Source organism: Phocoena sinus, chromosome 11, assembly GCF_008692025.1.
Source record: "Phocoena sinus isolate mPhoSin1 chromosome 11, mPhoSin1.pri, whole genome shotgun sequence".
In the NCBI taxonomy this organism is placed as follows: domain Eukaryota; kingdom Metazoa; phylum Chordata; class Mammalia; order Artiodactyla; family Phocoenidae; genus Phocoena; species Phocoena sinus.
Genome location: NC_045773.1, coordinates 18,797,251 through 18,819,233, shown reverse-complemented (window position 1 = coordinate 18,819,233; position 21,983 = coordinate 18,797,251). Strand labels below are relative to the sequence as shown.

At 42.7% G+C, this 21,983-nt stretch overlaps 2 protein-coding genes across 3 annotated transcripts in view; both read right to left on the bottom strand.

The window, feature by feature from the left end:
• The window catches only part of EIF4E3 (eukaryotic translation initiation factor 4E family member 3), an 86,023-nt gene extending 68,761 nt beyond the window's left edge, over positions 1 to 17,262 (bottom strand). The window contains exons 1-3 of the mRNA XM_032648554.1: positions 17,138 to 17,262; positions 3,977 to 4,107; positions 2,280 to 2,388 (exon numbers count right to left, since the gene is read on the bottom strand). The gene's annotated coding sequence lies outside the window, so the exon portion shown is untranslated. The remainder of the gene's footprint in view (positions 1 to 2,279; positions 2,389 to 3,976; positions 4,108 to 17,137) is intronic.
• On the bottom strand, positions 8,133 to 21,394 carry PROK2 (prokineticin 2). Of its 2 annotated transcripts, XM_032648555.1 has the most exons (5): positions 21,024 to 21,394; positions 20,710 to 20,911; positions 17,138 to 17,263; positions 10,005 to 10,067; positions 8,133 to 8,489 (listed from the first exon to the last, which is right to left on the bottom strand). In XM_032648555.1, exons 1-5 carry the CDS (start codon positions 21,191 to 21,193, stop codon positions 8,385 to 8,387), a joined length of 666 nt encoding a protein of 221 aa, XP_032504446.1. In that variant the 5' UTR covers positions 21,194 to 21,394; the 3' UTR covers positions 8,133 to 8,384. The 2 variants fall into 2 exon arrangements, with proteins under 2 accessions (XP_032504446.1, XP_032504447.1); XM_032648556.1 differs by lacking the exon at positions 10,005 to 10,067 and having other exon boundaries at positions 21,024 to 21,388.
• Between the last annotated feature and the right edge of the window lie 589 nt (positions 21,395 to 21,983).

Below are 21,983 nucleotides of genomic sequence, written 5' to 3'. Positions count from 1 at the left end.
GCAGGCTTACGGGCATTTCAAGTTGTCCGCGAACTGAGATGGCTGAGGTTGTAAAATGCAGTGGACTCGAAACACTGTTCTCCATTCACCCGGTAGACGTGCCACTCTGTGTGATCCTCCAAGACCACTGGACTTCAAGACCCCCTCTGTGAGGGGCAAAGGAGGTAATGGGAAACTGTCTCCACCCATCCATATTCTAGACCCATATCATTATCCTTTGCATTGTTTATTAGCTGTTTCTCGAGTAAACAATATTAAAAGCAAACTTGATCTGAGTCCACGGGGTTCTTTATGCTTTTTCTCCAACTTGGACAAGACTTTTGGGATCTACCTCAGCCTAAGAACAGAGCCCTCTTGCCCTCCCTTTTCCTTCCTTTTGGGATATTTTTGATGAGGCTGTAATGCTTGGAGCCACAGCAGCCATCTTGCAACCATGAGAAGAGATACTGTCAACACGGTGAAAATAGCAGACCAGAAAGATAAGAAGAGCAGACATCTGTTTTAACATTGTTGATCTACTTACCCAAACATGCAAACTCGTATCTCTAGATTTTAGATTTCTGGTCTTGAAATAAAAACTGCTATTGCTTCAGGCACTAATATTCAGAAAGCCTGTTATTTGAAGCAACAATTAACTGCAACAATACTTAAAACAATTCCATCCTCTCCACTCCCTTGACAGATATGCCTGATATGCTGGAACTGTAGTCACAAATTTTTTAAAATTAGGCTTATTTAATTCAATTCACATTTCCAGTTATCAGATCATTCAGCCGGCTGTTAACTGTTAGATTAACCTGGCTCTGGAAAAAAATAATACAATAGATTTGACTTGATTTCTTAGATTGAAATAACTCTAGAAGATTTTTAAAAATAACTATTACAAGGCTGGTTCTATTTAATTGCACTTTATAAAAACTGTTACCATGATCAGTGTATTTTTAAGCTTTTAGTAGGATAAATTTAGTTACAGGTATCTGGAAAACCACCTGAATGAATCCATCTAATCCATAGGTTTTTTTTTTATAAGTTTAATTTTATTGTTTTACAAGAATGACTGAAGCAGCCAGGATTCTTTTTTTTTTTTTTTTACATCTTTGTCGGAGTATAATTGCTTTACAATGGTGTGTTAGTTTCTGCTTTATAACAAAGTGAATCAGTTATACATATACATATGTTCCCATATCTCTTCCCTCTTGCGTCTATCTCCCTCTGACCCTCCCTATCCCACCCCTCTAGGTGGTCACAAAGGTATTTAAGTGAATAAGAAGCCAGTTTCTATGTTGGGAAGTGCAGGGGAAACACAGGATAAGAAAGGTCCAGTTCTCTCGCTGATGAGTTAGCAAGGTAATTGGAGAAACCTGGCCAATGTGCCTCAAACCACAAATCAAGGCAGAACATGACATACGCCAGAAGAGGGATCGAGAAAAAGAGCTCGGGATAATGAGGAGAACAGACCTCACAGCTGATTGCCCGGAAAGGGCCCTTAGGCAGACTGTCTCTGGTTGCCCTACAGAGGAAAGCAGGAAAAACCAGAAGACGGAACAAAACATTGTCCAGTTTCCACCTTCCCCATCTTTCTGATTCCCGCATGCTCCTCACTCTGGGGTCCATTTTCAAAATAAGTGTTTCTAAGGGAAATAAAACCACATAATTCTCTCTTCAAAGTTTTCTGTTCCAACTCTATGCGAATGCTCAAGTGCCAGTAAGGGATGTGGTCGTTCGAATGGAGAAAGTTTGTTACCTAAAATCTTTTTGCAGGGAGAGCCAGCAAGTCAGATTAGAAATGTCAGAACCGAACAGGAATCAAACAGGTAGCTCTCCAGGAGACCACTCTCCTCTCTTTCCAAAGGAAGGAGGAGTAGCAGGCTCACCCTACAGAAAAAGGTATTTCGAGCTTTTGCTCGAGGGAAAAGGAGAAGAAAAGTCTTAGTAAGTATTCGATTCACCCTATATACTGGTTGCAGGCATTTAAGATAAATAAACAGCTTGAAATTTATATCTGAAAGCCTGAAGACTCAAAGTCACTTCAAATTACACAGAGAAAACATGCACAAATGTTTTAAGCTGCAACGTCAAGGCATAAATGCAACTGTCTTATTTCTCAGTAACATTAAGGAGACAAGTAAATTAAAGCTATTTTACCACTTGGCTTCTAGGAGGAATAATTTAGTCATTTACAAATTAAGTTTTAAGTGGCCAGCCTATTCTAGGTAGAGAAGATGTAAACTGGTAGGAAAGTGTATATTTAAAAACATCACTCGGGATATTTTTATTACCTGAGTTATGCCAGTCTGCGTAGCTTTCTGGGATGAAAATCTTGCTTTCTGCCAGGATGTGATATCTGAGAAGCACACACTGTTTTTCGGTTAGAACCTGTGTTGGAACCTGGAGGGTGCAATAAATGGTTTCACTTTCTTGAAAATACGTAGATGTGCTGTAAGTTTGAAAGGCTTTGAAAAATTATTAAAGTTGCAACGCTGACTTAATACATGCCTTATTAAAATATTCTCTAGAGATCATAAAACTCAAAATGCATGAGGGGATGAAACTTGTCCTCGCCTTTTTCATTTAACATATTTATTCCCCCCCACCCCGTTATATTTTCCCCCACAGTCCCTGAGTCCTGACCAATTTGCATTGCAATGTGCTTAGCAGAAGAAAAAAAGAACATGTTAAAAAAAAAAAAAAAAGGAAGAACAGATAGGAAAGAACCCCTGTCACAGGTATTCATTCTGCAGAGTGACATACTAAAGAGTTTAACCGTATAGTGTGTAATTCTTTTAACCCACAGTCACGATCCAGTTCATTTGCATATCTATCTTGAGGAATTATGGGATACCAAAGCTATTTCTAGAATTTGATTTGCATAATTGTTCTAATCCTTTATGAGTAGGGTGACATGTGGTCTGACAAAAGATTTTTTTTTAATTTGTAAGTTACTTTATAAGTTTTATAAAGATATTAGAATTCAACACCTTTAGATATATATTTAATACCTGCTTCTATTAAAAGGAACACAATTATACAAAGGCGTGATTAGTCTTCTGCTAACGGCATGTTACTTTACTTTTTGCTAGTTGGAAAAACAGCTTCGTTCACTGAAAGTCTGTCTTTTGAAGTTTATTCTTTTTTTTCTAGCACCTCTTGGTGAGATTAAAATTCATCTAAATGGCATAAGAAAATTTGCGTTGTAATGAGCCTCAGTGACTCTGTCTCCCAAATTTCTTAATCCGTGGGTAGATGACATATTTGAGTTTGAAACAGTAGCGTCAAGAAATACATTTAGGGGCTTCCCTGGTAGTGCAGTGGTTGGGAATCCGCCTGCCAAGGCAGGGGACACAGGTTTGATCCCTGGTCTGGGAAGATCCCGCATGACGCGGAGCAATTAAGCCCGTGCGCCACAGCTACTGAGCCTGCGCTCTAGAGCCCGCGAGCCACAGTTACTGAGCCCTCATGCCACACCTACTGAGCCCGTGCACCACAACTACTGAAGCCCACGTGCCTGGAGCCCGTGCTCCGCAACAAGAGAAGCCAGTGCACCGCGCACCGCAACGAAGAGTAGCCGCCGATCGCCACAACTGGAGAAAGCCCACGCGCAGCAACAAAGACCCAACGCAGCCAAAATAAATTAAAAAAAAATACATTTACACATTTTCCTAGTGTATGGAAAAGGAATGCTCTTGTGACCAAAGAATGTGAATTTAACCATTTCTGATTTGAAGATTCTTCTTCCATTTGGTTATCAGTTTGTCATTATGATATTTTTTCAGGACTGCAATAAACATGAAAACTCCATTCTGGGTGTTTAAGCACTGACCACACTCCAGCCTCACACTCTCCTCTCTGTTCTTCCCCACCCCAGCAGGTAGGAATTCTCACCCAGCCCTGCCTCCTGACCATAATAAAAGCTAAAACGAACCAAACTGCCTTGCTGTTGCCACTTTGGGCTGACGTACACCTGCTCTGTTCTCACCAGAAAAATCCCACGACGTGAGTCATCAATGTCGTCACGTCTTTCCAGTGTGTGTGGCAGCATCTGTCCCAACATCCAAACCAATTTGGGGGGTTGGGGGTTGAGTCCACCTTCTGCAGGGCAACCACTCACTGTGCAAGAACACCAGAACAAAGTTTTTAAGATCACAGAAAGAGGTATTAACCAAATGATGCACTTTTGAAAAAATGATTCCGTTCATATTGATTAGGGGAGAAGCGGAAGTGTTTGAACAGAGCCCTCGAATCAGAGTGGCTGAACTGCTTCTCTGGGCTGCTGGGTGACTGCTTCAGGAAGTCGTTCAGTGACCCACTGGTGGGTTAGCCCTACCTTCACTCTCTGGGTCCAAAGGAGCCAGATTCATTGCTGCATCTCCCTGCTGGAGAGGAAGGGGAGTGCAATTTACTTTTAAGGCAGTGAGGCATATCACTTCTGCCCACGCTCCATTGCTAAGTTACATCTGGCTACCGGTTGCTGGTAAATGCAGTCTCTAGATGTCCAGATGAGTGACCCGGTACCCAGGTAAAACGTCTTGGGGGAGGGGCAAGGGGAGGGAGAGAAAGAAGGGAGAAAGGAGGGAGCGGGCGAGGGAGGAAAGAGAGAAGAGAGAGAGGGACGGGGAGGCGGGGGAGAGAGAGAATTTGAGAATGGATAAATGAATTGTGGAAGACAATTGGAGTCTACCAGCCATACCTTCCATTCAGGGATTTCCCCCCTCCCTAACCGAATCCAGGAGAATTAACAGGGAATGTTTAACATCAGTTGTCCAGCGGACTAACGATAGCAGACAACATTTAACTCCCAGAGCCCAATCACAATACACAGTTAGCAATATTACTGTGAACATTTCTTACTTCGAGCAGCAAACGTTTTCTTTTAAAATTTTATACAAGAGTAAATATTCACTCATATACGCACATCCTGGGTCTGAAAATATTTTGCGCCTCCATTTTGAACTCCAACTTGAGATTTCAAAAATATATCTTAAGAGGAAATGTTCAGGAGGACAGGCTGATCAGTGAAAGGTCCTTGGCAACATCTAAGCAGAGAGCCATCATAAAAGAAGAAGGATTGATGTTACTACCAACACACAAGGCTGTGCCCGTCCATCTCACAGTGGACCCTATGGAGAAGGGACGAAACTGATTTGATTCGAGACAAGACAGGAGAGGTGAAGGTTTGAGGGTGGGGCGGGAGGTGGGTAGAGGTGAAACAAGACTGGCATGGAGATAATTATTGATAAGAAGCTGCATGATGGAGATAGAGGCTTCCTCATACAATTTGGTTTAGTTTTGTTGATGTTTAAAAATTTCCATAAGAAGTTATTGCTTTGCTTGTTTGCTTTGAAGAATGAACCACACACGCTCATGCCAGCCTCAGTACTGTCTCTAGGGAACAGGCCTGTTCCCAGTCACGTGAGAAAACACCACTTGTGAAAACCATTAAAACGGTGCCTGACTTTATAATCTTGTGAAAAATGAAGTGAGAAAAGAGTCGGGTGAGATTTCTGATAGGACCAACGATGAGTAAAGTCTGTTTATGTGTTTCACCCATCGCTGGTCTGGGTTGGTAAAGCTCCAACAAAAGACACAGGGATGTGCTGGGAAGGATGAAGGTCTTCAGTTAGATAACCGGGTTTGTGAGGGCACAGTTTTGGCACACACTTTTCTACAGTTAAAAAAAATGCTGCTCTTGAAAAAAGGCTCAAGTCAGACATGACAGTTTTCATGAAAATCAATGTTTGCCAAGAAATCCAAAGGTCCATCTGAGTTTGGTCAGTAGCTGCTGGCATAAGGTCTATTTCTACCTTAGAAAGCATGGAATCCATTCACAATATTTATATCAGACTAGATAGATGACTTAAGTTTTCTTGCATAAATTCTCACTTTACCTTACTTTTAGAAATTCTGGCCTACGAAGTTCCAGCTTCAGTGAGAGATTGTCCCGGGGACTGGAAGAAACAGCACCACCATCTTTACAGCCCAAGACTTTGTGTGCTTTGCACAGAATTATTTTAAAGGCTCTCCATGAAGCATGATCACAAGGTTTTTGAAACAATGGTTTGATAGGTGCTAACTTTGGTAACAAGTTAAATAATAATAACCAAATAGAAGGGTACACTCCTCAATAAAAATAATGACGATGGAGAGAGGTAACAAATGACAAAGTTCTGTTTTTCTTTGGATCGTAGTGACTCAGTAGGTACAGTTCTAAGTTTTCTACACAAGCTTCACATTTGTTCTCTTGGCTGTGTACATGTAGTCTAAGTTTTTAGGTAGCGATTTAAAATATTAAGTTGATATATATAAAAGCAAAATTTTATAAAAGTTATACGTCTTTTAACCTGGGGGGAAACAGATGATGGACCCAATCAAATTTTCACCACTTATGAAAAAGGACATGTTGAACGTTATATAAAAAGAGCACTGAGCAAAATTACCCATAACTCCACTTGAAGTCTATTTTTCTTATCCAACAAACTGACCAAGGAATGTTTCTTGAACCCAAACTAAACTGAACCAAAATTAGTCCTTCTATGACCAAGTATGGCACTTAGTACAATTACAAAATGGACAATTTTTTTTTGCAACTGTTAGTGGGTTAGCACGGCCACTTTAGTCAGTTAAACACATTCCAGAAGTTGTTTATTTGCAACGTTGAATCCATTTACAACACTTGGTGGGTTTTTCAAGGCCAGGCTACACTGGCATCGCCGTACGGCCAGCACCTAGCACCCTGCCTAACCACCCGTGATCAACACCCTGTTACTATTGGCTGAATCAAGACAGTGAAGTCCTGTGAGTCCATTCCTGATTACAGTCAGTTTTGCATGTCATAATTTTCCTTCATGCTCCAAAACCTCACTGATTTAACACATTATTTTTATACTACCTTAAAACTCATGCAAACAGAACCTTCCAGTACGTAAAATGAAAACTTACACACTATTAGTACTATATTACCGACTTTGGAGTCTTTACCCATTTTAGAACGTGGGCTATATAGAAATCCGCTTGCAATACCAACTGACAGCTGTGACAAAAATAAGCATATGATATTAAAAATAAATCAAATGATATATAGTACCATCATTATTCTGATACAGAATTTTTACACAGCAATATTGATACAGGTACAAATGACGGGACGTCGGGCAATCCATTACAACAGACCTTTGGGTTACAAATAAAGTTTAAATGACAACTTAACACCGATTTAAAAATGATAACTAGTGTTATGCCAGATTAAAATCAATACTTCCTCTTCAAGTGACATTTTCTAGAACATCTCTAGCTAGGAGACTTTCGTTAAAAAAAAAAGCAACTTTATAAAAAGGAAAAGAAATAAATGTAATATTATACTGGAAAAGTCTTTTTAAAAAATCCCAAATCTAGAAATCTGGACTAAATTAATTTGACTTCCCATTCTTTCTGTCCTCATACTAGTCAAACTGCAGAGCTGAAACCCACTTGCATAAGCAGGTCCAGTTAAAGTTCAGAAGCACCCCTGCCTCCACTCCATATAAGAGAAGTTTGGGGGGTCTAGTTCGACTACACATTCTTTTCACTGTTTAAGTATCAGGCAAAAAGCTTGATTCTCATCAGTGATTCTGCCAGCAAGCTCAAGGATGTGGATCCCCACTTTAAAATGCTAGAGGCTCAGAGGGAAATGCCAAACAATAAAATGAGAGTCTTAAAACTCACTGAGGAGTGAGGGAAAGAGACCAAGGGGTGTGTGTGTGTGTGTGTGTGTGTGTGTGTGTGTGTGTGTGTGTGTGTGTGCGCGCGCACGCAGTGGGGCAGGGGGTGTTTTAAGAAAAAGAAAGTTTCTGTACCAAAATATCAAATTCCTATTCTCCGCACTTCTGTGAAAATGGACAAGTTATTGGCATTAAAAAAAAGCCAAACCAAAACACAAACAGGGAAATGAATGAGAACTGGCTCCATAATGCCTTGCACTTTACATTTCTATACAAAACATAAATCCGCTTTTGATTTTAAAAAAAAAAGAAAAGTAACACATCACTTAAAAATCAAAGAGGAGGGCTTCCCTGGTGGCGCAGTGGTTGAGAGTCCGCCTGCCGATGCAGGGGACACGGGTTCGAGCCCCGGTCGGGGAAGATCCCACATGCCGCGGAGCGCCTGGACCCGTGAGCCATGGCCGCTGAGCCTGCGTGTCCGGAGCCTGTGCTCCGCAAAGGGAGAGGCCACAACAGTGAGAGGCCCGCGTACCGCAAAAAAAAAAAATCAAAGAGGAAAACGTTACTTGGAAAGCTGAGGAAGCAATAGCATTTCTTTCTGGCATATTAATTGTTTGGCACAATCACAGGTAAACAGACTTTACGGACATCGTGTGGCTGTTCACACTTAAAGTTTCTCCTCTAAAGTGGTTACTTTCGGGCTAAACAAGTATATCGGTTAAACGAAGTCCGTGAACAGGCTAAGCCGGGCAGGCATGGACACGTGTGATGCATTCTCCGTCCAAAAAATGGAACCTAAAATAAAAAAGAAAACTGAGTCAGAGCAGGAAATGTTAAAAAAACAAAAACTTTGTTGAGAAATCTCTTTGAATAGTAATAGCTAGTGTTTACTGAGTATTAACTATTCATCAAACAACAGGCTCAGCATTTTTTTTATGTATTATCCTTTTCCATCCTTACGACCACTCTGTGAAGATGGCAAATACTTTAATTTACCCAATTTTACAGACAAGAGACTGAGGCACAGAGAGATTAGGAGCTTGCCCAAGGTCACATATCCAGAACTTGAAGCTTGGCTGGCAGGGGGAGCTGAGGGACCAAGCTTTTAACCAGCAAGCTACACTGCCTTCTACTTGTTCTCATTTTAATTCTTTTTAGAGCGTCCTGTGACTGCAGCTCCTTAAGAAGAACATAACATTATGGGCACAACCACATGTATACTGTGAGCAAATAAAAATTCACTGATAATGAGAAATATATAAATTCATACATTTGTGCAAATATGTGAGGGAGTTCCCTGGTGGTCTAGTGGTTAGGATTTGGTGCTTTCACTGCTGTGGCCTGGGTTCAATCCCCGCTCAGGGAACTGAGATTCCGCAAGCCGCACAGCGCGGCCCCCCCCCAAAAAAAAATCTATAAAAAAACCCCCAGAAATCGTTCCTCCCCCCCCACCACCAAAAAAAAAAAGATGTGAGACGAAGTCAAAATTCTGGGTGGGGCAAGGGGACAATAAGAGTAAAATTAGGGAAGGAGGCAAGCTCGATTTGCAGAAATGCAATAAAGCAAACCTGGGCTTAGGGAGAACCAGCAGTGAAAGGTCAGCTTCATTCCAAGAGCTGTTCAATTGCTATTTCTAAAAGCCCTGCTCATGTCTTGGGTGAAGCCAGGTTGAGGAGGGTCAACCAGCAACAGGGGTGGTGGTTCTCTGTGCCGCGGCAAGTGGAGGACCCTCAAAACACGTATGCTTTCTAGAGGCAAACAGCAAAAACCATTCTTCCCCCTGTAGGGGTGGTGCCCTCTTGAGAACCTGCATGCTTTGCAAGTGATAGGGAGAAAGTTTAACCCCAGGCCTGGAGGCAATGGATATTCAATGAAATGGGATGGCAAATTACCTGACCCAGGGTAATATGAGAGGCCAGTTCTTACAGACTCATCCCTCCGGGATCCTTCTACAGTTTCCGCAAGGCACGGAAATGCATCCTTCCCGCCTCCCAACTCTCTGGTATCATTCTAGCGTATTTCCTATTCTTTCCACCAAAAGAGGCCGCCCCACACCAGTAATCTGTCCTTAGGAGAAAATCTGAGATGCATCTTCCAGATGCCCTCTAAATCATTTCTTTATACATCAAACAAAAGGTTGTCTGCAGACAGTGGCAGAACCATTCTAACCTTATTGTTAGGTTGCACTGGATGACCCACAGAATGACCCACAGAATTGGATGGACCCAATTCTATGGGTGTCCAACAACGGTCAAGGCTGATTACTCTGGGCATTATCTTTGGGTGCTCCCATGCTCGTGTTCTTCTTACCTCCTTTTTCCTTTTTCTTCTCTTCCTCTTTCTTCTTTCCTGCCTTCCACTTCCAAAATGGTTCTGGAAGGGCCAGGGAGATGGTTGAGATCATAAATACACAGGAAAGAAAGGGAAGCAGTAGGACGGCAGGGGAGGTATGAGGTGAACAGGCTGAGCCATTCCAGTTCCGTTGTCTTTTTGCAAGGGCATTATTTTCAAGGCTCTAATGACAGCGCCTACTCGGGGGCACCTTGGCCATCGGCTCCATGCAGACGCGTGCTAGAATGGTTCTGTCACTGTGTGTGTCGATAGGCCCACGGATAGCTGGCTCGTTTGTTGCCACCGAGACTATGTCAGAGGAGGTGGAGGCAGCAGGAATGGCCTGGACAGCTACAAGTGGATGGTATGAGATGCTATAACTCGTGACCTTTATGATCCTTTCGTGACCCTGAGATCTGAGAGATTCCTTTCACCGAGCCCCGAACGACTCCACAAACCAATGGTTCTCAATTTGGGGTGATTCTGCCCCCAGCCCCCCAGGGGACATCTGGTAACGTCCAGAGACATTTTTGTGTGTCACAAATGAGGGGAGGGGGCAGCACTACCGGCCCCCAGTGGCTACAGGCCAAGGATGTTGCTAAACATCCCACAAGTCAGGGGACAGTATCCACAGCAAAGAATTAGCTGGTATAAAAAAATGTCAACGGTGCTGAGGTTGAGAAAAATGAACACAGACAGCGATATCCAAGGAGCCTGGAACAAGTGAGCTCTAACTGTAATAAGGGTGTCAAACTGTATCCATGGAGAACGCCAAGCATGTGTCTTTTATTCATTCATTCAACAGGCATTTACTGAGTGTCACCAACATATCAGACCCGACTTTAGGTCTGCAGATACAGTGACGAACCAAACAGGAAAGGCCGCTGCCCTTCATGGGACTTAAATTTCAATGACAGATACCCAGTAAGATAGCTTCAGGTACTCAGAAGAAGTGCCCTCTTGGTTTCAGTGTGGTGCTCTGTGCATCTCGACACCATGGTCACTCTTTGGCTTGTCACGTAGGTCGTCCTCAGCAAAAGTAGCAGAAAAAAGAAATTAATGCTGGCGGCCTGCCACGGGCCGGGCCACATCAAGGCATCATGTATGAATGTCACACCAAAGCGGGAGCCAGATTTCTGCCTCATTTTGACACAAGCCAAGTGGCCCCCTCTTGAGGTGAATTAACGCACCTGACTGAGGTCACCCAGCTAGAAAAGGAATGTGTCACAGTCAAACCCAGCTCCATCTTCTTCCAAATACCACCAGGCCCAGACTCCAGGCTCTGGGAAGAAAGGGACTCTTGTCTCTGAGGACACAGCACTCTGCTTGGCACACAGGCATTTAACAAATATTTTCTCGAGTGTGTCCTAGCTCCTGCGCCCACCACAGGCTGTGACCTCCCTGGAGGTAAAGGGGTGACCTTCTCAGGTCCTGGAGCTCCCCATTCACCCCAAGCCCCCCTGCCTGGCACTGATCAATGCCCCCAAACTCGGAAGCCAAAGGCTCTCGCTTACATAGGGTCCCTCCAGGGTCTAGGAGGGGCCCTGGCAACGTGCTCACTAGGTCGTGTGCTTTTGTGAAACCTTCAAAAATATCTTTGTGTTATTCTTTTTCTTACTGAGAGCACCAAGATTGTGGAAGCGTCAACCTAGATCTGCTCCAACTGCACTTAACATAATGATTAGACTGTCCTGCAGGTCCCTTTATACCTGAATGCCCTTTTCTTATTTTTATGCTTTTCCAAGATCCAGTCTGTGTTTCTCCCTCCTTCCTCTGAGCCCTTCTTCACTGGACCAGCCTGTAGCAGTTTTCTCCTCCATCTGTGAGCTCTTAACCACACAGACCACGACTTCTGACACGATACACCCCATAGATAACTTGCCCGTTTCTTGACTGGTCCATTCACTGCTACTTCTACATTCACTGTATGACAAACCTAATAGGTGTCTGACAGCCACACATGCATGAGAAAGTGTTCGTGGAAGATGCATCTTCAGATGTACAAATAGAGCCAAGGAGCTCATCACTCAGTACCAACTTGATGGTTTACTTTAGAATCAACTATACACTCAAGCCAATGTTTCTAATAGTCTAGGTTTCCAACCAGCAAATTCTAGAAGTTACCGAGGCAGAACCTTCAGCACTCTTGAGAAGGCATGATTCCCAATACATTCGCAGCACTTTTAAAGAGAAAGCAGTCCTGATATGAAACAGAAGTATTATTCGTGCTGTCTCTCAAAACAGAGTCAATTGTGTCAAAGAAGGAAACATAATGGGACACGTGCAGAAAAGCCTAGTCACGTGACATAAAAAGTACTGGCCCTGTTATATTTTTAATCTTAATAAAACCAGGCTTGTTACAACTTTTTCAATAGAAGTACACAGCTCAAAAAAATTCAAATGGTATAACAGTGCATAAAATAAAAATGATAAGTCCCACAGCTTCTGGTTTTAATAGCTATGCAGAGTGCCACCGTATCTTAATTTGGTAAAGTTCTAAACTGTTTCTTCTAATCTTTTTGGAGTAGGTATATACTCACATAACCCTAAATCATGCAGTACTTTATCTGCTCCCATCCTGTGAGTAGAGGGTTAACCTGGGGCCTGGGTTGATGGAGGCCGACCTGACATGGACCTGGGCCTCCCACTGCAGTGTGTCCCCAGAGAAGGTAAAGAAAAGCAGGGGATGGTGGGTCAGCCTCACTGGTTGGGTGAAACTGCACTTGAGTTGGGGGAGCCTTGAGCCTCTGGAACTAGGGGGATCATAAAAGATTTGCAAGAAATGAGTGGTAGTTTCTATGAGTCAAGAGGACACCCCCGACACACACACACACCCTGGCAATCATGTATGGCAGCCACAGCACCTGTGTGGACGAGAGGGCAAAAGCAGCTGTGTGCTCGGGGAGCTGATGAGCTCCCAAGGAGGCTAAGATGCTGTACTTCCTACGCTGTGTCCTGTAAGGCTAAGTAAATGAAGTATTAGACAGGTGTGCTCAACCGGGGTGATTCCAGCCGCCTCCAACACCCCCGTCCTCCCCGTCCAGGGGACATGTGGCAATGTCTGGCAGCACTTTTGGTGGGCACAACTGGGACGGGATGCTACTGTCATCTAGGGGGTAGAGGCCAGAGCTGCTGCTAATAAACATCCTACAATGCACAGGGCGGCTCCTACAACAAAGAGTCATCCAGTCTAAAACATCAAAAGAGCCCAGGTTGAGAAACCCCGTATTAACCTAAAGCATATTCATGTCTTGTGAGTCTCTCTGCCAATCTGAACCTGTAATCACGGGCATGAAGCTGTCCTGAGAGAGCAAATGCAGACAGTGGCTCTTGACATCTGTGACAGCAAATGAGTATACTTTGTTTCTTCCACCCATCTTTCGCTAAATTTTGCACTTATATTAGTTATATTTTAGTCAGTATTAAAAAAAAATTTATACTCTATTCGGAAATTATAATGTTTCACCATAAGTTGGTTCTGAAATAGAAACAGCTAATAACTTTTTAATTCTTCCTTTTTTTTTTTTTAACATGAACAAGACCCAGGTTTTAATCAGAAATTTTTTGCTTCAGAAAAGGAAAATGTATTAGTCAAGTTTTAAAGTGCAGCTCAAAAATAAAAATAGAAAACCAAAATGAGGGCTAAAAATGTTAACATAAAAAATGGAATGTAATTTAAAAACAAGATTAATTGTTTGAAGGAAACATAGTTGATAAAATTTTTTGATAAAATAATAAGCAATAAGAATAAAAGTACTAGTCACATAATTCTAAACTTCCAAAGCCAATGGGTAATCAGAATGGGATGGACATGGCTAATCTTTATAAACTCTAAAAGTGTGGGTATTAATAGAAACGAATGTTTCTTAAACAGCAAAGTATTCCCAGTAGACATACGATTTAGGAATGCATTCTTAATTGTTAAAAAACTAATTGTTAAAAATCAATACATGTTAAAACTATTATTTGCCTAAAAATGTGTTTAGAAAACATGCATCCTATTCTTTTTAAGTAGACATATTTTGTTCTATTTTTGAATTATCAAATGTGAAGTTAAAAACTTTACAATTACAAAACCGTAGCCTAGCAGTGACTGTAAACTCTACAAGTTAATTGATACATCTGAGAAACAAAACAGTAAAATAAACTCAGGGGCCACCAGTTTCTACTTAAAGGTCTCAGTTTCATTCATCAAATACTGTTCACTTTATCAAAATAAACAAACACCTGTGGCTAATGTCAAGACCAAACCAGAATGGAAAGTTTAAAATTTGAGCAGGTGTAGTCCTCACCTATTCATAGCCCATGTTTTTAAAGCACCAATACCTGGGACCACAGTCAGAGTTAATCCACTTTATTTTTTAACCAAATAAAAAGAAAACAGGGAGGTAAAAGTAATAAACACATCGCATTAAAAAGAATTTTCTATCTACGTTTTTACCATCTACTAATGAGCTCTAAAACTTCAGAGTGGAGTTTCACCAGGATATGTTTATTAAAAAATGTTTGTTCTTGAGTTGTTTTGAATCGAATATAATTGAAAGATACTCTGGAAGAACTAGATTTTCACCGGGATAAATTTCGCCCAAGACAAGTAACAACTCTGGGACTAGAACTCGGTCATTGAAATGACCTATGAAAATGTGTTTTCAAGACAGAAAAAAAACCAATATGAAAAGCTGTAACACTGAGGTCTAGAAACACATTTCAAGTGGGCATCTGACAAGGGGGTAAGTTCAGATCTGACATTAAAATCTTATTTTTTCAGTACTTCAGTTCTTTTATCACTTAATTCTATTAGGAAAACCCTACTCGGTTATTATAGACTTCGCTATTAAGTGTGATAAAAACACAGCACAGAGATGTCCCTGGGTTTACGGCAGGAGAGTGACTTTGTTTCCTTTCAGAACTGACCTTGCACTAAACCTCAACTAGAAACTAGAGGAACCCAGGGAGGCAGAATCTGGTTCTCTTGTCAAAATATGTCAGATTTGGAAAACTCATCGGAACTACAGGATGAGACAGGGGCCAACTCTGGACCATTGTCCCTCATCTCAGTGAGCATCTTCCCCACACAAACCAGTTCGGGTTAACTGCACTGAAAAACATGTTCAAATTAAACACGACGACAGCTTTCACGGAAGTAGAAGAATATAGTGGTTAAGACCACACAGACAATGGAGCATCAGACGGAAGTGAAATCCACAGCCTGCCCTCTGACCTATCACCTCGGGACCTCAGCCACTCACTGAGCCCCTCTGCCGCTGAACGTTGTTGCACGGAAAATAGGACAAAAGTAAATCTTTCTTCGCAGGCTTCCTGTGAGTATTACCGTGAGAAACACATCCACAACACTTAGTATCCAGTGTCTGGTACACCACTGCATCCAACGAACGGCAACTAGTACTGCGATTCATACAAAAATAGTCCCCCAGAATGTGTCACTCTTCACTCGCTTTAGCAAACTGGCCCTGAGATTCTTGTACCTGGGGCACACGTTGAGGTCATACTAACACTGTAGGAAGACAACGTAAGTCTTAAAGGCGGGTGAGTTAAGAGTCAACTTTTCAGCAACAGCAACTCCAATGGACAAAAGATGACTCTCGTTGGATAAGGCAGATGATAAAAACTGAGATCAAGGTCAAAGACGGCTGGGGCTTCACCATCCCTCCCCACCTGGGGTGGGGACGGGAGTGGGGGGGGCAGAGTCTGGCACAGAGCCAGACAACTAATGGTTTAAAACATTTCCTGTCTCAAAATGGCCAAGAATAAAAGGTGCATATCATGCTTACAAACGACAAGACCGGCTCACGGGGAGGAAAGGTCTAAACACAACAGGAAGTGTTTCTCAAGAAAACCACAGGAGAGCCCAATGCCGTCTTCAGATGCGTCCAATCAACCAGGGTCCCCACTACAGCGCACAGAGCGAAACCCAAGCCAATATACGTCCTTCTTTATTTCATTCCAAGAGAGTCAAAATATTAGCTGTTATCTGTAACTCTGGAGGACGGGAAAGATGTTTGGCACTACTACAGTTTTAAACCCTAAGCCGCACGTGGGGGAAAAAAAAAAAAAGAAGCAGAAGGTGGAATCTAGCTTGCTTTGAAAACATTCAACCTATTTTAAGACGAGAGGATACCACGTGTAGAGAGAACACTGCAGGTGACTGAACTCGCCGCCAACGAGCCACCAGGCCTGGGACTTGTCCTTCAGCACATATCCCTGCCCCTGCACCCCGCGTAACTGTTGGGTAAATGAAGACGTACCACTAGAAGAGCAAGGCACCTGCAACCTGGCATCCCTGGGGGATCTGGCTGTACTCATACTGTATTTCAAACGTTTTGAATCTGAAGGGCAAGGATTCTCCAGGTTCCACAAACTTTTCTGCTCTCTCCTGCCTGCCACCCACCCCCTTCCAGATGTCATGTACAGCTGCCCGACCCCTGCAGTCAGGAGAGTCTGCAACCCCTGGGAACACACAACCTCTAAAGCCCTGTCCACTCCTGCCATTGGTCCTGCCGCTTCTCGGCAGTCACTTTTCAAAAGTGGCGTTCAGGGCATTGTGATATTGAGCTGTTAGATAATAAATTGGCACGTTAAATATCATGAACCTCCACGGTTGTGAACAAGGCATCCTGTGGAGAGAGTCAAAATAGAGGACTTTCAAGTTAAGATACAAGAGTGATTGCATCATGGATGATTTTCTGCAAAAACCAAAACACAAACTTATTTACTTCTGCCTTTTTGGCAGGTCTGATGTTAAACGTCTTTTCAAGAGCGTGCATACTCTGATTTCTGCAAAGAAGCATACGCAGTATATATATATATATCCTAAATTTTTTTAAGCAAATTTAAGTGTTTGAAATTATTTTCATGAAATGCTTCTAATGCCACGAGAAGCATGATATGTAAATGATTAATAGAATAAGGATGGTAAAGGATACAATTCTCTCAAATGGAAAGGGAAAGGAGTGAGGAAGTGGTTTTCCACTTCAACTTCTGATTCCCAACTTCTAGCACGTTACCCTGGGTTTCATGTCACACAGGCCTTGCTCAGAGTTGAGTTACTACAATGTAAGAGAAGCACCAAGAACACAAATATATATACTAACTTTACGAGTCAGCGGGTGGCAGCTGTCTCCCACTTTGCCCATCGGTGTGCAAATCCGTATGCTCTTAACCCAGATACTAACAGCACAGCACATGCCTCCACCGCACTGGGGGTCCTTGTCGCAGGCCTGAAATGTAATAAGCAAACACATAAATACAGATAACAGGAATGACTCAGGCTAAGGGGATCTAAAATTAGCAGTAAAAAAAACATGCCCTTTTAATATCCAACCACTATGATTTTAAGAATCTTACATATAAAAAAAGAACTGTTATCTTCATTTGCTTGAACATATTTACAACAAAATCTGACCAGAAGTGATTTTCCCACTTGGGTTAAAAAAAAAAAAAAAAAAATCACCTAAATAATGGCCCACACATTATGAAAATCTTAAACCACAAGATTTTTAAAAAACAAAATGAGCTCTCTTTTTCTTGCACTTTATGGATGAACCAGCTTTGAATTTGAAGAACGTGTCTATATTAGTCTTTTACCATACATGGCCATTAGGAACTCCATAAATCGAATCACAAGATTTTATAACTATTAACTGCAGAATACATTGGGCCCAATTTTAAAAAGGGATTTAAATGGTCTCTAAATCTGGCATGAAATGCTCCAGACCCATAAAGGCACTGATGTCGATTTTTGAAATACTACTCATTTTCTCTTTCAAATATTTGCATTTTGGTTCACAAGATTTGATGTTTCTCACACCACTGACTTGATTTTCACCATTTCCTTTTGAAAGAAAGAAATCTCACAGGTTGAGAATGGACAGAGCAAGACTTTTTGCCTTATATTACTCTTTTCCGGGTGAGTAACCTGCAAAAAGGAAATTACTGGCTTAGGATATACATATGTGTACATTACAAAATTACCTGAACTATCCTATAAGATCCATCAGATTTAGGAATGCAAGCGACAGATGCAATTATCAACAGTGATTACTCAAGACTGTTGTTCCTGATATAAAAAATTGTAAATACATATAATCAAAGAATTAACTACGGAAGAATTTCCATACTTGACTAAGTAGAAGTAAATAATGAAGTCTAAACTTATTTGCATGAAAATAGATCTGAAGAACTATTCTCTCCTAAACCAACCATAAATAGGATGCTTTGTCTCAACGGTGTGCAGTAATGTTTTGCTAGTGATAAGGTAAAAGCATCCTGTACTATATACGTAGGAAGCTAAAAAGTGTATAATTTAGACACAAATTTTAAATGTAGATTTCATGGAAACAACTAAAACACTTCTTCAGAGTTCTTGGTTTTGGGGACAGCTATAACTTCTCAAAATGGAAATATATGGGCACACTCTTATTCACTATTTTTTCGTTAAAAGTGATCAGCTATCTTGTTTTAGAGTTGGTTTTCTTTCCTCCATAAGAATTTTTTCTCGAGCTATTTAAAACAAATATCTGGATTTAAACTACAATTTTCATCTTGGGGTATTCGAACATTTATAGGAAAATATATAAACATTCCCACTTTTCCGATTTTTATTTGAATGCCAGAAATCACACATATGTAGCCATTTTACATTCCATAAATGAGACGTTCAATACACGATCTTTTCCAATACTGCTTTAAAAAATTTATGTGGCCATATAAATCAATTTAAAAATAACTACATATACTACCCCCCCCAAAAGTAAATATTTAAGGTGGAGGTTTCAGGCAATATTTTACTTCAACAGATGCTCAAGAGCAGGAATTCTGAAGCCCCACTAGCTCTTTTAATAAGACAATCAAAATTCAGCCAAAATCTCTTAAAATTCAACCAATCACTTGGACGTTTAACAGCCTAGAGATGACATATCTAGATAAGTTATTGAGTTTTTTATTTGACTCCAGATGGTTCCTGTCATGGAAACATAACTACATTTCTTTATTGCCATGTTGTTTTAGAGAAATTTTTTAAATTCTCTCTTTTTTTTGTAGCACTGATTTAAAACAACAAGAAAAACAGCACACATCATTATATAATAAGCCCAGTCTAAACCTTAACAGATAAACATTCAATGTGATAAAATTTCATTTCGTAACACAAAAAGCTTCAGTTCTCAGACATACAAAGACCTGCATAGGTTTATATATTTTTAATTAGACAGCTGTTTCCTAATGCCCTTCATATTTAACCCGCTGCTGATCTATTCAAATAGTGTTGTCTTGTGAATGGAACAAAAAGATACTTATATCACAAAGGAATCTGGGACTCAGAGGATTAGGAGAAATTTAAAATGAGCCAGCAGGGGAAGAGGGGGAAAAGAAACTCATCAGGTTTCAATTCTCATGTATTCGAAAGACCTGTAAAAACTCTTTTTCAACCACAGGGACTGACAAAGCTATTCAAATACATTTGTAAAAATCTCTACAAACTATTCTAATAAATATCACAATGCTTATAATTAAGCATCTCTTGGCTGTCACCCAAATACCTATTGGCTGTAACCACATACTGTTCTAGTATGAGGACTTTCAATGTGCTATAAGCCTATTAACTAACATGGAGACAACAGAGCTTAATTTTCTCAAGACAATGACATTTCCCTTAAATTTAAATGTTATTTGATTATCTGTGCATCATCATTTCAAACACAGAAGTTTTATTTAAACCCTATTGTGTGCACTTAGATATCTGAAATAATTTAATGGAGGTGTAAAATAATTTCAGACTTAAAAAAGAAGAGTAAAGCATTTAACAAGCAGGAAATGGTAGCGATTTTGCATTGTTGACGAAGACTAGACATTTTTATCTTGTGCTGTAAACTCATCCTTGGGATCCACACAAAGAAAACTGGTTGTTGGTGGACGCAGAAGAGAACTGAACTAGTTCCTACTTGTACAAATGATGAAGACATCTCTCTAAACTGCAACATCTACATGGCAACCTACTCCATAATTAAGCCAGAGCGCTGGAGGTGCTTTATCAGTAACTGGAAGTGGAAAACTTTTACAGGGAGAACCTCGGGACGCTGGAAAAACAAAAACAAACAAACCAAAAAACCTGGAACCCAGAAGGCAGCGTCCACATTGCTTTTCAAAGTGCACATATGTCCTCAGACCAAGTTATTTCCAAGGGTTTTTGCGGAGGATGCCTGGGGGAGCAAACTCCTTGACTACAGAATTCAGGCTCCCGGGATTTGGGGGTACTGGTCTTGCCCCTCTGCATTTCAGGACACTAAAATTTTAAGGATAGAGGCTGGAACGTCTGGGGAAAGTGCTTGAGAAAACCGCGAAAGGAAACTTCTTTCAGCTTAAGAGAAAAACAGACCAAACACGAGGAGAGAGGGGGAAGCAAGCGGGAGATGGTGGTGATGAAGGTGATGAGGTGAGACTGTGGTCACTTTTTCTTCCAGGGAGCGCCCGATGTCCCGGCCGTCCGCGGCTTTGGGAGCGGGGCACTTTTCCAAGTGCGCCAACGGGCGACTGGAGCAGGAGTCCCCACCCGGGATGACCCCCCGGTGGCCCCCGCCTCCCCGTTGCGGTCGCCACCCCACCCCCCCACCCGGTGCCTCTCGGGCGCGCGCGGCCCGGGCGGACAGGTGCACCGGGGGCCGCTTACCCCGGTGATGACGGCGGCGTCCCCCGCGGGGGGCTTGAGCAGCAGCGGCGGCAGCAGCAGCAGGAGCAGCAGCGGGGCGCAGCGCGGGCTACTCATGGCGCCCTCGGGCCTGGGCGGCGGTTGGGGGGCCGTTGGGGGCGCGCGGGTTGGAGCGCGGAGCGGCTGGCTGGCGGGCCGGCGTCTCGCGCGAGCCTGCCGGCGGCTATAAAGACAAGCCCCGCAGTGACTCACACCGCCACCCGGGCAGCCGCACGCGCGGGGGCCACGGCGCGGGCACACCTCCCGCGCCCACCCGGCCCGGCCCGCGTCCTCACCGCGCACGTGCTGCCGCGGGCCCCCGCGCCCCCGCCCCGGGCGCCACGCAGGCAGCGCCCGCCGCAGCCTTCCGCACGCGCCCGCATGGCTTTTGTGGTCGGGGACACCCTCCTCTGCTGTCCTGGTTTCCCCAGTTCCACGTGCTCAGCGCCGCAAACTTGCAGCTCATTTGCTCTCCAGATGTTTAAGGAGCGCCTACTACATGCTAGGCGCTGTGGACACACGGGGGGGGAGCAAGGGAGGTTATAAGAACCGCTCAATTCGTTCATTTTTGTATGTCACCTACTGACTCTGGTTCCGTCCTTAGGGTCCAGTAATCGAACAGAGAAAGACATCAAACAAACGCCCTGGGAACGTGGAAGACGGGGGGTGGGGTGGGGGGGGGGAGAACAAAGGGAGGGCAAAATTATCCCACATCCCTGACGACGCTGAGGGGGTCTGTGCTTCCAGCTGTGGGAGTCCAATTTCTTTCTTTCATTTCAAATGCTGTTCCTTTCTGCTCACATCTGGTTCCGACCCTCTGCTCTCTGATTTTCCTCGCATGCATTTTCTCTCTTTAACATCGCGCCAGCTTCAGGCAGAGCAATTCAGAATGATGCCAAAGCGGAATGAGATCGCCAGGCTTCGGATGCCAGCCTGAGGCCCCTTAAGCTCTAGGTAGGCAGCTCTCTCTTTTACTTTCTAGCCCAAGATAATCACCGTTCAGTCTTTGTAAGATGCCATACGGCGGTACTAGGATTCGTTCATTTGTGTCCACATGACTTGAGTGCCTACTGGGTTCTAGGCCACCTACGAGAGGACCAGTGACAGATTTGCCTTCCACCTGTGACCTTGAGCCTAGCTCCAAGAATCTCAGACTGTTCTTCCTCAACGAAATTGATTTCAAGAAATCCTAGGTGTGACCATACCAAACTTGCTGCCACCGAAGTTTTGGGAAGCCCAACTTTCTTCCTGAAACC